General features: G+C 37.7%; 1 protein-coding gene across 8 annotated transcripts in view; it reads right to left on the reverse strand.

Annotated features, from left to right (window-relative positions):
* Window positions 1-15,001, reverse strand: part of COG6 (component of oligomeric golgi complex 6) — a 234,161-nt gene that overhangs the window by 149,183 nt on the left and 69,977 nt on the right. For all 8 annotated transcript variants that reach the window (XM_080658575.1, XM_080658573.1, XM_080658574.1 and 5 more), the window contains exons 14-15: window positions 2,250-2,381; window positions 1,748-1,915 (exon numbers count right to left, since the gene is read on the reverse strand). In XM_080658575.1, coding sequence (XP_080514701.1) covers window positions 1,748-1,915; window positions 2,250-2,381 — 300 coding nt within the window. The remainder of the gene's footprint in view (window positions 1-1,747; window positions 1,916-2,249; window positions 2,382-15,001) is intronic.

Raw genomic sequence — 15,001 nt, forward strand, 5'->3', positions numbered from 1 at the left:
ACTTAAGTAACTTCAATAGCTGAGCCCCTTTTAAAACTTACAACTGATTTAAAAGAGGTGAGTAGCTTCTAAGAGGAAACACATCTGAATAATCAGAAGATATCTCTTCTCAAGGTAACACTACTGAAAGACATAGAGTACTTTATTTTTTTTTTAAGTGAATCCCCCAAGAAAGTAAAATGAGTCCTTACTAGACTTACTGGGAATCAAAGAAAAATGAAATGTGCAAATGTAAACAATTAATGAAAGAGTTACTGATAAGATCCAAATTAGTATCTGAAAGAAAAATGGAAGAAAAGTAACATGGAATAAACATCAAAGAAATAGATTACAGTGAAGAGGTTTAAAAAGAAATTAGAAGACAGACTCAAGAGATAAAGTCAAATAAGTACTGGAGCTTCAGATACAAAAATAACAGATGGAGAATAATTAATTAAAGATAATACAAACTTTATTGAGAAAAGGAAAGGGTTAAATCTTCAGACTGAAATGGCTCTGGAAAGTCCAAAATAAAAAATAAGGGACAAAGAGATATACCAAAAAATATTCTGAGGAAATATATGAACTCAAAGGAACAGCCTCACAAGCTTCCAGATGGATAAAACAGATTGCCACAAACAAAAGAGAAAAAGACTAACCTGGACTTTTTACTTGAAACATTAAGTGAAGCTGAGTCAGAGTAGAAGAAAATTAATAGGATTAATAGAAAAGGTCTGAAAATCAAGGAACTTTTACTCAACAAGGTAAACTGCTACTTTTCGGGCCTGATAAACCATGTCTTCTAGTATCCACATCCTTGTATAATCCGTTCAACACTATGGGTTGGTCAATGCCACTAGCACCAGCCAACAGCTATCAACAAGAAGAATGCAAGTGCACACTTAAGCACTTACACAGTAGAGCCTGCTCTCTTGAAATGCAAAAAAAAACCCCAAAAAACAACAACTATGAATATTTAAGAAATGCAGGTAATTGGTGATAAAACACTGATAAATACCTGATATACTTAAATACCTAGAATAAGATTTAGACAAATTAAAGAATTTGAAATTGAAATAATGATAAATACAGTAAAAACTAATATTTTTAAAAAGAAATTTACTAATTTTATATAAAACAATATGCAGGAAAGGGAAATTAATCATACTTCAGAGTTTTAAAAAATTATATCTACCAATAATCACTATTTCAAAATCAGAATTCAAGTATCTGGTAAATTTTCTACAAGGCTTTTTTTTCAGCCATTTTATAAAATCCTAAGTGATACTGTTTGGTTAAGGAAGAGAGTGATTGATATAATAAATTGTAATGTTTTGCCTAACATTGGTTTACACACAGATAAAAATATAATTGTCCTCTATAACACCTTCTGCACTAGCCACACTATAGTATATTATTATTCACAGTTCAGAAACTGAAATCAGCATACAGAATAAATGTTCATATTAGTCAGAGAAGCTTCATTCTACCACTGTATACTATGGTTTGAATACACTATCTTATCCATAACATATTCTGACTTCTCCAAAGCAAAACTAAACAACTGAATGTGTGTGTGTGTGTGTGTGTGTGTGTGTGTGAGAGAGAGAGAGAGAGAGAGAGAGAGAGAGAGAGAGAGAGAGAGAGAGCAGCCTTCCATCAGATTACAATGAAGAGTTTATAGGAATTAGGGCATAAAGCTAGTAACTGAGATCATATACAGAAAAACGATTCCATCACAGTGAAGTCATTTTGTGGCAAAATTAACCTGAAACTGTAGCATTTCTAGACGTCTGTCAGTAAATTCAAATAGAGCTAATGTTGTCTTCATCATATATAGTGAATTGACCATGAAAGTTGCCATGTCAGCTGTCCCTAAATTGCTGGCTGACACAGTACACATCTGAAGGAGAGGATCCAAGATACACGATAAAACCTGTAAATGAAATATAAAATAAAATTTATTCTTTAATTCCCAATCAGTGATACAGGCCTGGGTTAATGGCACTTCAGAATGAAAGTCAAACTAATTTGAAAGGTGCCAACTTACAGAATCACATAAGAAAAGATTAAATGGTATAACAATCAGAATACTTTTTTAAATGAGCATAACGGAATGAATATTTTTTAAATTAAATAGAATTTAATATTTGAAAGAAAAAACAATGAAAAGGTTTGTCAAAATATATGGATCATAAAATACCAGAATTTCAACTGAATTTACAATAGAAGAGTAATAAGCAATAATTAAAAACAAATTTACAACATACCTGCACAAAATCAGCTTGACGGGCATCTAATGGTACAACTGAAGAATCGTGAGATGCCAAAACTTCACGCAACAACATGAGTGTCTGATTTAATGCAGAACTTGGTCCAAGATCAGGTGGTGGGAGTTCAACCTAAAATAAGGTATGGTTTATCACTGCTTTAATTTTTAAACTAAATTTTAAAGTATAAATAAATGACAGTTCACAGTAAAATAATACATGCAAAAATTATAAAGCATTGGCTGGCACATTAGAAAATCAATAATTTATCAATAGCTTATATTATCTCAATCAACACAGAAAGTGAAATAAAACATTTTGTTAATTATCTCAGAATTAACATTTCACATAAATAAAGAATTTGTACGTCTAAAATGCAAAAAATTGTGAGAAAATTTAGTGTTCTTTAAATTGTAGAATAATAGTTTCATACAAATTTAAAGTGGCCTACTGTTTTGTTTCTTTTAGCCCAAGTTACAAGAAAAAAGCAATCCAGAGACACCAAATCTCAAAGATATTGGTTCAGTATGTATAGGTTTGGGCTCTAGGAACTCATCTTTCAACAAGCGCCCGAGGCAATTGTCAGGAGACTTGTCCATAAGGCTACATATACACTTCACAGAAATAGTGTAACACGGCCACTAAAATCTTAAGCTCTGGAGTTAAAAAGATTAATTTTACATTTTGAATCTACCACTTACTAGTTGTATGTCCTAGTAAAAATTATTTAACTTCTCAGAGTTTCAGAGGGATTCTGTAAAGATTAAATGGGATTATTACATCTAAACTACTGAGTAGAGTACCTGGCATTTACTAACTGAAAGGTATGCCAAGTTCATTATCCCTACTTGCTGGGATCATGATAGCCAAAAAGAGGTGACTATGAATTTTAAAAAGCAAAGATTTTTCATAGTACTTATAATATTAACATAGATTTGTAAGTGAAACAAAATCCCAAACTTATAAGTCCATGTAACATACTTGATTTTTAAAAAATATATGTTTTTATTGATTTCAGAGAGAGGAAGAAAGAGGGAGAGAGAGATAGAAGCATCAATGTTGAGATAGAATCATTGATCAGCTGCCTCCTGTACACCCTCTATTGGGGATTGGGCATGCAACCCAGGCATGTGCCCTGACAGGGAATCAAACAAGACCTCCTGGTTCATGGATCAACACTCAACCACTGAACCACACCAGCTGGGCAGACTATATAGTCTTGTGTCATGTAGACAGAAAGGCATAAGAATTTTAAAGTATCAGGTTTATATTAAGAATATTTATGTATAAAAGCTAATACATAAGTGACATCAGCAGAAATGATAAAGTATGACCTCTAAAAATACTCTCTACTTCATAAAAACAACTAAAACAAAAAAATGATCATACATGCAAATAAACAAAAAATTATGGTCCATGCAGAGGAAAAATAAAGGTCAATAGGAAATTTCCCTGAGGAAGTTTAAATGCTAGAAGCCAAAGACTTTAAACCAATTATTTTAAATATTTTCAAAGGACTAAAGAAAACCATGTTAATAAACTAAAGTATGAGAACAATGTCTCACCAAATAAAGAATATCAATAAAGAAAGAGATAAAAAATAATCAAATAGTAATTTTATAGTTGAAAAGCACAAAAACTGAATTTTTAAAAATTCACTACAGAGAACCAACAGCAGATTTGAGCAGGCAGAATAAATAATCAGTGAACTGGAAGATAGGTCAATTAAAATTAGCAGTCTGAGAAACACAAAGAAAAAAGAATGAAAAAAAAAATAACAGCACCTCAGAGACTGCTGGAACACCATTAACAACATAAGTAAAATGGGTGATCTCAGAAGAAGGCAGGGATGTCGAAAGAATATTTGAAAAAATAATGGCAGAAGACTTCACAAGTTTGATTTTTAAAAATCTATTTAAACATCCAAATTCATGAACTCCAAGTACAATAAACTTAAAATGATCCACTCTGAGATACATCATAATCAAACTGTCAAAAGACAAAGAGAGAATCTAAAAGTATTAAGAGAAATAACTCATCATGAACAAAGGATTCTCAATAAGATTAACAGCTGATTTCTCATCAGAAAACATGAAGACCTGAAGACAGTGGATGAAACATGCAAGGCTTGAAAGAAACAGACTGTCAATCAAGAATTCGACATTCAGCAAAATTATTCTTTAAGAATGAAAGAGAAATTAACACATTCCCAAAAAACACAAAAATTCTTCATTAGCAAGCCTGCTCTACAAGACGTTAAAGGGAATCAATCCTTCAGGCTAAAATGAAGGGACACTAAACAATAACTCAAATTCTCATGAAGAAATAAAGAACACCATTAAAGATTCCAACATAAGTAAATATAGAAGACATTACTAATGTGTTTTCTGTTTGAAACTCCCATTTTTTTCCCTATCTTAATTAAAAGACGATTGCATAAAGCAATAATTATAAATCTATGTTGGTGAACACACAATGTAAAAAGACTTAATTCAAAACAATGATACCATGAAGGAAGAGGATAATGGGACTATATAGGAGCAAAATTTTTGTATATTACTGAAAATACTTGGTATTAATAAAAATTAAAGAGTTATAAATTAAGATATTTAATTGTAATTTGCAGGCCACCACTAAGAAAATAACAAACTATTCACACACACATGTTTAAATAAACAATAAGGGAATCAAAGTAGCATACTAGAAAATATTTACTAAACACAAAAGAAAGCAGTAATGGTGGAACTGAGAGCAAAAAAAAAAAAATTAAGAAATACAAAAACAAGTAACAAAATGGCATATATAAATGCTACTTTATCAGAAATTAAATTAAGTTTAAAAGGATTAAACGTGCCAACCAAAAAGCAGAGACTGGCAAATGGATTTTAAAAAAACAAAAAAAACAAAACACTGACCCAACTATATGCTGTCTTCAAGAAACACACTTTAGATTTAAAGACACGAAAAGCTTAAAAGTAAAAATATGGAAAAAATATATACTTTGCAGACAATAACCAAAAAAGCCAAAGTGGCTATAGTAATTTCAGACAAAAGACAAAAACTGCTACTAGAAACAAAGAACATTTTTATAATGTTTATTATAAAAATACTAGAGGCCCAGTGCACAAAATTCTTGCACGAGTAGGGTCCCTAGGCCTGGCTGGCAATCAGGGCCGATCTGTGGGGCTACCGGGGGGGCGGGGGGGGGAGGTGAATCGGGGCCCCCGCTTGCACCCGCCTTGGCTGGCCTGGCACTGCCTGCTCACCAGCCCTGCCCCCACCACTGGTTGGGGCCTGAGGGCTGTGTTGAGCTTCTGCCCCCTGGTGGTCAGTGCATGTCATAGCAACCAGTCGTTCCACCGGTCATCACACCATTCAGTCAATTTGCATATTAGGGTTTTATATAGATAGATGCGCAGCTAATAATTGAGCCCCAAAGTACATAAAGCCAAAACTGAAAAGATTGAAGGAAAAATATCTCTCATGAAGGAAATATTTCAAGTTTCATACCTCCTTCAGTTTTATTTCCCCTTTTCTATTAAATTCAAATAAATTTGACATGAGAAAATTTTCAGAATATAAACTCACCTCTATAAAAGTAATTTTATCCATTCCCTCCCCCCACCCTTTTTTTAAATTCTCACTCAAGGATATTTTTTCCCCATTTGGGCTTTTTTTTAAAAAAAAAGTTTTTATTCGTTTTAGAGAAAGAGGAAGAGAGAGGGAGAAACATCAATGTGAGGGAGAAACATCAATTGGCTGCTTCCAGCACTCCCCAGCATTGGGATCCAGCCCGCAACTCAGGCATGTGTCCTGACTGGGAATCAAAACAGGGAACTTTTGGTGTATGGGAGACTCTTAACCAACTGAGCCACACCAGCCAGGGCCATTCATCCACTTTTAAAGAGTATCTAGAATGTTGTTAAACTGATGGTAACAATGGTTAACTAATGCTATTTCCAAGTTGAAAGATTTTAGAAACTTTCAAATTTGTGCCTTTCTGCATGGTGTGAATTTTTTATAATGAGTAAATGCATATCAATTTTACAAAAATCATGATCCCTGTTCCCAGAATTGAATAAAACATGCCAACCTGTTAGTAACAGTTAATTCAGAATGACAAGGTATGGGTGATTGTTATTCTCTTCTTTCTGTTTTCATGTTTTAAATGAAATTAAACATTTATTTAAAAAATAAATATATTCATAAATTTATAAATTTAATTAAAATATGCAGTTATAACATGTTAATTCATATATATTCTTAAGTAATGTAAAATGAACAGAAGTTATTCATATAAAAAATTATTCAGTGGGATCTCTACAAATCATAATATAAGCCAGAAGTCTAACAGCTTTAAATTAGAATAGGGAGCCACATACACCAGAGGAAATGTGTGTGTCTCAGTTTCACAATACCTTTCATAAACAGAAAAAATAATAACCAAGAATTTACTAAATCCTCCAGGAAAGCTAGGTTGGGTGTAGAACTTTAGTATAACTACAAATACTACATCATTAAGATCCTAGATGTTTAATGTGTAATTTTCTCTTTTAAATTATAAACGACAATATAGTGGCTTTTAGAAACAAAAGAACTTAGAGAATATCTTTCAAAAGCTCATTTAAAAATTTTTAAATTGACAATCAAAACAAGACCAATGATAAAAAATCTTATGCACAGATGCAGGAAAGCTGAAATCTTTTTTTTTCATCCCCTTGAATTAAGGTCTTTAAAAGCTGTACAAATTTAAGCAAAAGTCATAACCTGTCATAACTAGAGCTAATCTATATATATATAAGGCCCTAATATGCAAGTAGACTGAACGGCAGAACAACCAAACAACTGGTCACTATGACGTGTGCTGACCACCAGGGGGAAGCACGCAGAACATGGTGGGTGTTGGCAGAGCGCAGAACATGGTGGGCATCAGCCATGGCGGGATGATGGAGCAGGTGAGTGGGGGCGCCAGACCAAAGTGGTCGCTGTCATTGGGGTGAGCCTATGGTGGTTACTGAAAATTCTTTGCTCCTGTGCCACTGTCCTGCCCAGCACTCGCACTTGCTGCTGGCGCCGGCCCCGTTCACACCCACTGCCAGCGCCAGAGCCACCGCTTGCACCCACTGCAGGCACCGGGTGCAAGCGGCGGCTCCAGTGCTGGCTACAGGCGTGAGTGAGGGCTTCTCCACCTCCCCCTGCTCCTAAGGGGTGATCAAGGCAGCAGCCGCTGCTAGCACCCACTGCTGGCACCGGCCCCAATGGCTCTGCACCATCAGCAGGTGAGAGCAGGGCCTGCGCCATCAGTGCATGGGAGCAGTGGTGGCAGAAGCGGAGCTACCAGCAGACAGGGGGCCGGGGGCCACAGCAGGAGGGGCCGGGCAGGGGCATGGAGGATGGGCCAAGACCCACCCTTGTGCCCACAGCAGCCTCATGGCCCACAGTTCCTTTCAAGGTGCATGTATTCATGCACTGGGCCCCTAGTGGTAAATAATACAAATGGGTACTACTTGAACTCACTTCATTCAACAAACTGCCATTCTATGAGATGTTATTACATCTCTCAGATCAGCAACAGGCCAGAATCATACTTTTTTTTTTTTTTCAGTAGAGTGTAACAGTTTTATTTTTTCCAATTAACACTTTAAACTATGCTCTGATAAGTTTTCCATTTTCTGTTTCTTAATAGCATCTTTTTTTTCAGTTAAAAATTTTTTTTATTGTTTAAAGTATTATAAATAGTAGTACATATGTCTCCTTTTTCCCCCACTGACCTCCCCTCAGCATCCCAGAATCATATTTTTAAGCAAAGTGAAAGTATGGCAGTTCTTAGATAAACAAGATCTATGACTTTGTAATTCTTTTGGAGAAATAACAGAAGGAGGAGAAAAAGAGAAAAAAACCATGGACATGAGCAATAGTGTGGTGATTGCCAGGGTGGGCATAGGTAGAGGAGGTTATAGGGGGGATAAATGGTGATGGGAGAAAATTTGACTTGTGGTGGTGAACACATAATACTGTGTACAGATGATGTGTTGTGGAATTGTGCACCTGAAACCTGTCTAATTTTGTTAACCAGTGTCACCTCAATAAATTCAATAAAAAGGAAACAATACATATATATTGCTATCCTTCCATCACTTCAATGTAATTTAATTTAATTAAGTGAAATTAATTTCTAATGGTTAATCTTTATACAACACAAGTCTATTTCTTTGATATCCCTCCCATTCCTGTGCTTATTTCATACTGACCTTATGTATCTACATATAGCGCTGTAGAGATCAAACACTAGAATTAAGTGGGCTTTGTGACTTAGAGGACTATAAAAAGTTGTAGCAACTGTTAAAAACAAACAAATTCTATGAACTTCGTGTATGACAATAATCACAATACAGAAATTCCTAAAAGTTTTAAGGTGTGCAGCAAATACCAACTTCTTTACACTCTACTTCCTTGAAAACCAGTCAGCACCAGCAAATGAGTGGCATCCTTCAGAGTGACGTGAGGGAGAAAGAGATGTTAATATTTTCACTGCTACTTGGGCCAGGACTCCAGCTAATGATAAAAATTTTACAAACTGGTGGAAAATAATGTTGAAGAAAATCTAAACTTTTGCCCTACAAATACATAGCTCCTTCTTTCTCTGTTTGAACTTTACCTCTACTTTTGTCATGATTTTCCTTCAACTCTCAGAAATCTTAGCTAGAAGTTAACCTGAAGCTGGCCACCCATGCAAAACACACAATGTTTTTGTGTGTTTTCCTGGAAGAATAATCTGTAAGGCATAATGTTTAACTCAAAGTTAGAATAGCACTTCTCAAACCCTAACTTGCATATAAATAGCCAAGGAATCTTGTTAAATTCATATTCTGAGTTAGGGCTGGAATTTGAGATTTTTGCATGTCTAATAAGCTCCAAGATGATGCTCAAGCTGCTGACCCATGTACAATACTTTAAACAGTAAAAAGAAATTCTAAACATTAACTATATCCTAGAATTTAAATCACAATATGTTTAAAGGACCATTTAGGTTTTTATTCCCAAGGTCTGGGCAAATTAATCCTGATTACTGTTAATTTGATATAGATTTCATTTAAGACATACCATATCCTTTTAAATTAGAACTGTACTATTATTATAGTAAAAAGAAGTGTAGAAAATGTCTGTCTAGCTTATATTGATACTAGTGGCCCAGTGCATGCAATTCATGCACATTAAAAGGGAATTAATTACAGGAATATTTTAATATTTCTATTTGCCCTTTCTCTATAATAGAAGTGTCAGAGATGAAAGAAAATTAGTAAAATGTATATGAAAATAATATATAAATTTATTAATAAACAACCACAACATGATAGAACAACAACAAAGACATGATATAAAAACAACAAAGACATGATGTAAAAACAACACTGATACAAACAATGACTGATAAATTGATTAAGCTTATTCTAATATCGCCCTGTATACCACATTAAGAGTAAAAACACTTTCAGAGTGCTTGACTAATTTCCCTTGTGATAAAGTATTTACAACTTTAACTTTAACATCACACACTCTTCGAACTCAAGAGAAAGCAACATATAACTGACCATGTGCGAAAATGAGTTCAGGTAGGAATATGCCTACTCTGTCTAGACTTTCTCCTTGTGATTTATTAATAGTCATTACAAATGCTGGCATCAAGAGAAACTGTCTTTGAACTAATTTAAATGGGAGGCCAGTGTAAATCAATTCTTGGAATCAGAACATCCCTTCTGCAGATCCTGTTAATACTTCAGCTTTGATTATGTTAGATCGCAGTCTTTTGATAATAAATCTAGTACCATTACAAAGACCTCATTTACTATTAAGATTTCTCAGTAGCATGATGATTGCACCTACTTTCAATTTTAATTTATGACACAGCATTCCCGGAGTAATACTATTAAGAAATTCGATGGGAAAATTTTCCTTTTCAGCATTATCTGTTGAATCAATGGAATCATCACTTAAATACATGTGAAAATCTCCATCGAATATATATCCAAAATTTCTTCATTTAATTTTTGTACATGTTCATTTTTTGGACAAAGAATCGCACATTTAGATATATTTTAATATTATCTATAGATATAGTATTTCCAAAGGTAGCTTCAATAATAGAGCCATTATAAATCATTTCACAGGGGATTTCAGTACTATCCATTCCTAAATAAAAACTGCTATCAAGTTTGCTATCTCCATGTTTTACTAACCATTCACTATAAGGAGAATCCTCTGATCTCATATTTGTTTTAACAGACAACTTTCTGAAACATCCCCAAAGAGTACAGTACTTTAAACTCGTTTGTACTATGGCTGATCATATAGCATGTGGCACTATACTGAGACAGTGTCAAAAATCCCCTCCAAGAAGGAGAACTTTCCCAGGAAATGCAACATTCAAATTCATAATTTCTCTTAGTTATCTGTCTATGGCGCTTAAAGCATGACTGGATGCCATGGTGCATTCATCAATAATAAGAAGTTGGGCCTTTTTAATGGTTTTAGCAACTACACTCTTTATATCGAGTCTAGAAATTGAAGTTTCATTTAATGGAATTGGTAATTTATATTGGGAATGAAAGGTTCTTCCACCAAGCAGTAAATTCGCAGCAATTCATGTAGATGCTGTGAGTAAAACAGTACCACCACAACATCTGATATAATGTATTTAAACTTTATAAAGATACTAGAGGCCCGGTGCACAAAATTCGTGCACGGCGGGGGGTGGGGGTGTCCCTCAGTCCAGCTGCACCATCGCCAATCTGGGACCCCTCGAGGGATGCCCAACTGATGGTTTAAACGAGCAGTTGGACATCCCTCTCACAATCCAGGACTGCTGGCTCCCAACTGCTTGCCTGTCTGCCTGCCTGATTGCCCCTAACTGCTTCTGCCTGCCAGGCTGATCACCCCCTAACCACACTCCCCTGCTAGCCTGATCGACACCTAACTGCTCCCCTGCTGGCCCGATTACCCCTAACTGCCCTCCACTGCTGACCTGGTCACCCCTAACTGCCCTCCCCTGCTGGCTTGGTTGCCCCTAATTGTCCTCCCCTGAAGGCCTGGTTGCCCCCAACTGCCTCCTCTGCTGGCCCAGTCACCCCTAACTTCCCTCCCTTACCAGCCTGGTCCCCCCAACTGCCCTCCCTTGCAGGCCTCGTCAGTCCCAACTGCCCTCCCCTGCAGGCCTGGTTGCCCCTAACTGCCCTCCCCTGCCGTCTCCGTCACCCCCAACTATCCTCCACTGCAGGCCGGGTGCCCCCCAACTGCCCTCCGCTGCAGGCCTGGTTGCCCCCAACTGCCCTCCCCTGGAGGCCTGGTCCCCCCCAAACTGCCCTCCCCTGCAGGACTGGTCCCCCCCCCCCCGCAACTGCCCTCCCCTGCAGGCCTTGTCCCTCCCAACTGCCCTCCCCTGCAGTCATGGTCCCCCTAACTGCCAGCCCCTGCAGGCCTGTCCCTCCCAACTGCCCTACTCTGCTGGCCAGGTTATCCCAACTGCCCTCCCCTGCCAGCTCGGTCACCCCTAACTGCCCTCCCCTATCGGCCTGGTTGCCCCCATCTGCCCTCCCCGGCAGGCCTGGTCCCCCACAACTGCCCTCCCATGCAGGCCTGATCCCCCCAACTGCCCTCCTCTGCAGACCTGGTGGCCCCCAACTGCCCTCCCCTGCCAGACTTGTGCCCCCAACTTCCCTCCCTCCCTTGCAGGCCCTGTCGCCCCCAACTGCCCCCCCTGCAGGCCCTGCCGCCTCCAACTGCCCTCTTCTGCAAGCCTGGTCCCCTCCAACTATCCTCCCCTGCAGGTCAGGTTGTCATCAACTGCCCTCCACTGCAGCCCTGGTCCCCCCCAACTGTCCTCCCCTGCAGGCCTCGTCACCCGCAACTGCCCTCCCCTGCAGGACTGGTTCCCACCAACTGCCCTCCCTCCCCTGCAGGCCCTGTCGCCCCCAACTTCCCTGCCCTGCTGGCCTGATAACCCCCAACTGCCCTCCCCTTCTGGCCTGGTCACCCACAACTACCCTCCGCAGCCTGCCATCTTGTGGTGGCCATCTTTGACCACATGGGGGCAGCCATTTGTGTGAGTGTGTGAGGGTCAATTTGCATAATACATCTTTATTATATAGTATACATGGGTCTATTTGAACTCATCTTATTTAGAGGTCCTTGAGTTATTGGATTTCTTTACTCGTGTCTTTAATCAAAACATGGGAAGTTTTTAGCTATTCCATCAGATATTCTCTCTTCTTTTTCTAGCATTTCCACAATACGCAAGCTGGTCTGATTAACAGTATTCCACAGGTCACTTAGGCTCTGTATTTTCAATTGATTCCTCAGACTTGAAATTTCCATTGAACTATCTTCAAGTTCATTAAGTCATTCTTCTGCCTGCTCAAATCTCTTTATTTTATTTTTTTGATTAAAGTATTACATATGTGTCCTTATCTCCTTATAGCCCCCCAACCACCCTCCCATTCATGCCCTCAACCCCTGTTGTCTGTGTCCATTGATTAGTAAAGCTTATATGGATGCATACAAGTCCTTTGGTTTATCTCTCCCCTTTAACCCCACCCTCCCCTACCTTCCCTCTGAGGTTTGACGGTCTGAAAGATGCTTCTCTGTCTCTGGATCTATTTTTGTTCATCAGCTTATGTTGTTCATTATTTTCCATAAATGACTAAGATAATGTGATATTTATCTTTTTCTGATTGGTTCATTTCACTTAGCATAATGCTCTCCAGTTCCATCCATACTGTTGCAAATGATAAGAATTCCTTCTTTTTTACCCCAGCATAGTAATCCATTGTGTAGATGTACCAGTTTTTTAATGCACTCATCTGCTAATGGGCACGTAGGAAGCTTCCATATCTTAGCTATGGTAAATTGTGCTGCTATGAATGTAGGTGTGCATATATCCTTACTGATTGGTGTTTCTAGTTTCTTGGGATACATTCCTAGAAGTGGGATCACTGGGTCAAATGGGAGTTCCATTTTTAGTTTTTTGAGGAAACTCCATACTGTTCTCCACAGTGGCTGCACCAGTATGCATTCCCACCAGCAGTGTACGAGGGTTCCTTTTTCTCTGCAACCTCGCCAGCACTTGACCTTTGTTGATTTGTTGATGATGGCCATTCTAACAGGGTGAGATGGTACTGCATTGTTTTTTTCATTTGCATCTCTCAGATGATTAGTGACTTTGAGCATATTTTCATATGCCTCTGGGCCTTCCTTATGTCTTATTTCGTTGACCATTTTTTGTTGGGTTCTTTGTCTTCCTTTTGTTAAGTTGTATGAGTTCCCCGTAAATGTTAGAGATTAAACCCTATTGGAGATAACATTGACAAATATGTTCTTCCATGCAATGGGCTTTCTTGTTGTTTTGTTGATGGTTTCTTTTGCTGTGCAGAAGCTTTTTATTTTGATGTATTCCAATTTATTTTCTCCTTAGTTTCCATTGCCCTAGGACAGCCGTGGGCAAACTACGGCCCGTGGGCCGAATCCGGCTGTTCTATCCGGTTCTCTTGCTCTCCCCTCCGCTCCTTTACTTTGAATTTATATTAGTTCACACAAACACTCCATCCATGCTTTTGTTCCAGCCCTTCGGTCCAGTTTAAGAACCCATTGTGGCCCTTGAGTCAAAAAGTTTGCCCACCCCTGCCCTAGGAACTGTATCGTTAAATATATTACTACAACAAATGTCTGCTATTTTGCTACCTATGGCTTCCTCTAAAATTTTTATGGTTTCCCGTCTTAGGTTTAAGTTCTTTATCCATTTTAAGTTTATTTTTGTGTATGGTGTAAGTTGGTGGTCTAGTTTCATTTTTTTTGCATATTTCTGTACAATTTCCCCAACACCATTTATTGAAGAGACTATCTTGACTCAATTGTATGTTCTTGCCTCCTTTGTCAAATATTAATTGAGCATAGTGGTTTGGGTCAATTTCTGGGTTCTCTATTCGATTCCATTGGTCTATATGTCTGTTCTTGTGCCAGTACCAGGCAGTTTTGAAAACAGTGGCTTTGTAATACAGCTTGATAGCTGGCATTAAGATCCCTCCAACATTGTTCTTCTTTCTCAGGATTGCTGCAACTATTCCATGTCTTTTTTTTATTCCAGATAAATTTTTGGAGAGTTTGTTCTAGGTCTTTGAAATATGCCATTGGTATTTTGATGGGGAGTGCACTGAATGTATAGATTGCTTTAGGTAGATGGACATTTTAATGATGTTGATTCTACCAATCCATGAACACGGTATGTTCTTCCATCTGTTTATGTCTTCCTCTATCTCTTTTTTCAGTGTCCTATAGTTATCTGAGTACAGGTCTTTTACCTCCTTAGGTAAGTTTATTCCTAGGAATCTTAATATTTTGGTGCGATGGTAAATGGGATTGCTTTTTTAGTCTCTCTTTCTATAAGGTCACTTTTGGTATATAGAAATGCCATGGAGTTCTTGAGTTAATTTTGTATCCTGCTACATTGCCAAATTCATTTATTAAGTCTAACAATTTTTTGATGGAGTCTTTAGGGTTTTCTATGTACAATATCATGTCATCTGCAAATAAGAACAGTTTTACTTCTTCTTTTCCAATTTGGATGCCTTTTATTTCTTTTTCTTGTCTGATTGCAATGGGTAGTACTTCCAGTACTATGTCAAACAGGAGTGGTGAGAGTGGACATCCCTGTATTTTTCCTGTTCTTAGAGAAAATGGTTTTAATTTTTGCCCATTGAGTG

The sequence above is a fragment of the Plecotus auritus genome (assembly GCF_963455305.1).
Source record: "Plecotus auritus genome assembly, chromosome: 3".
In the NCBI taxonomy this organism is placed as follows: domain Eukaryota; kingdom Metazoa; phylum Chordata; class Mammalia; order Chiroptera; family Vespertilionidae; genus Plecotus; species Plecotus auritus.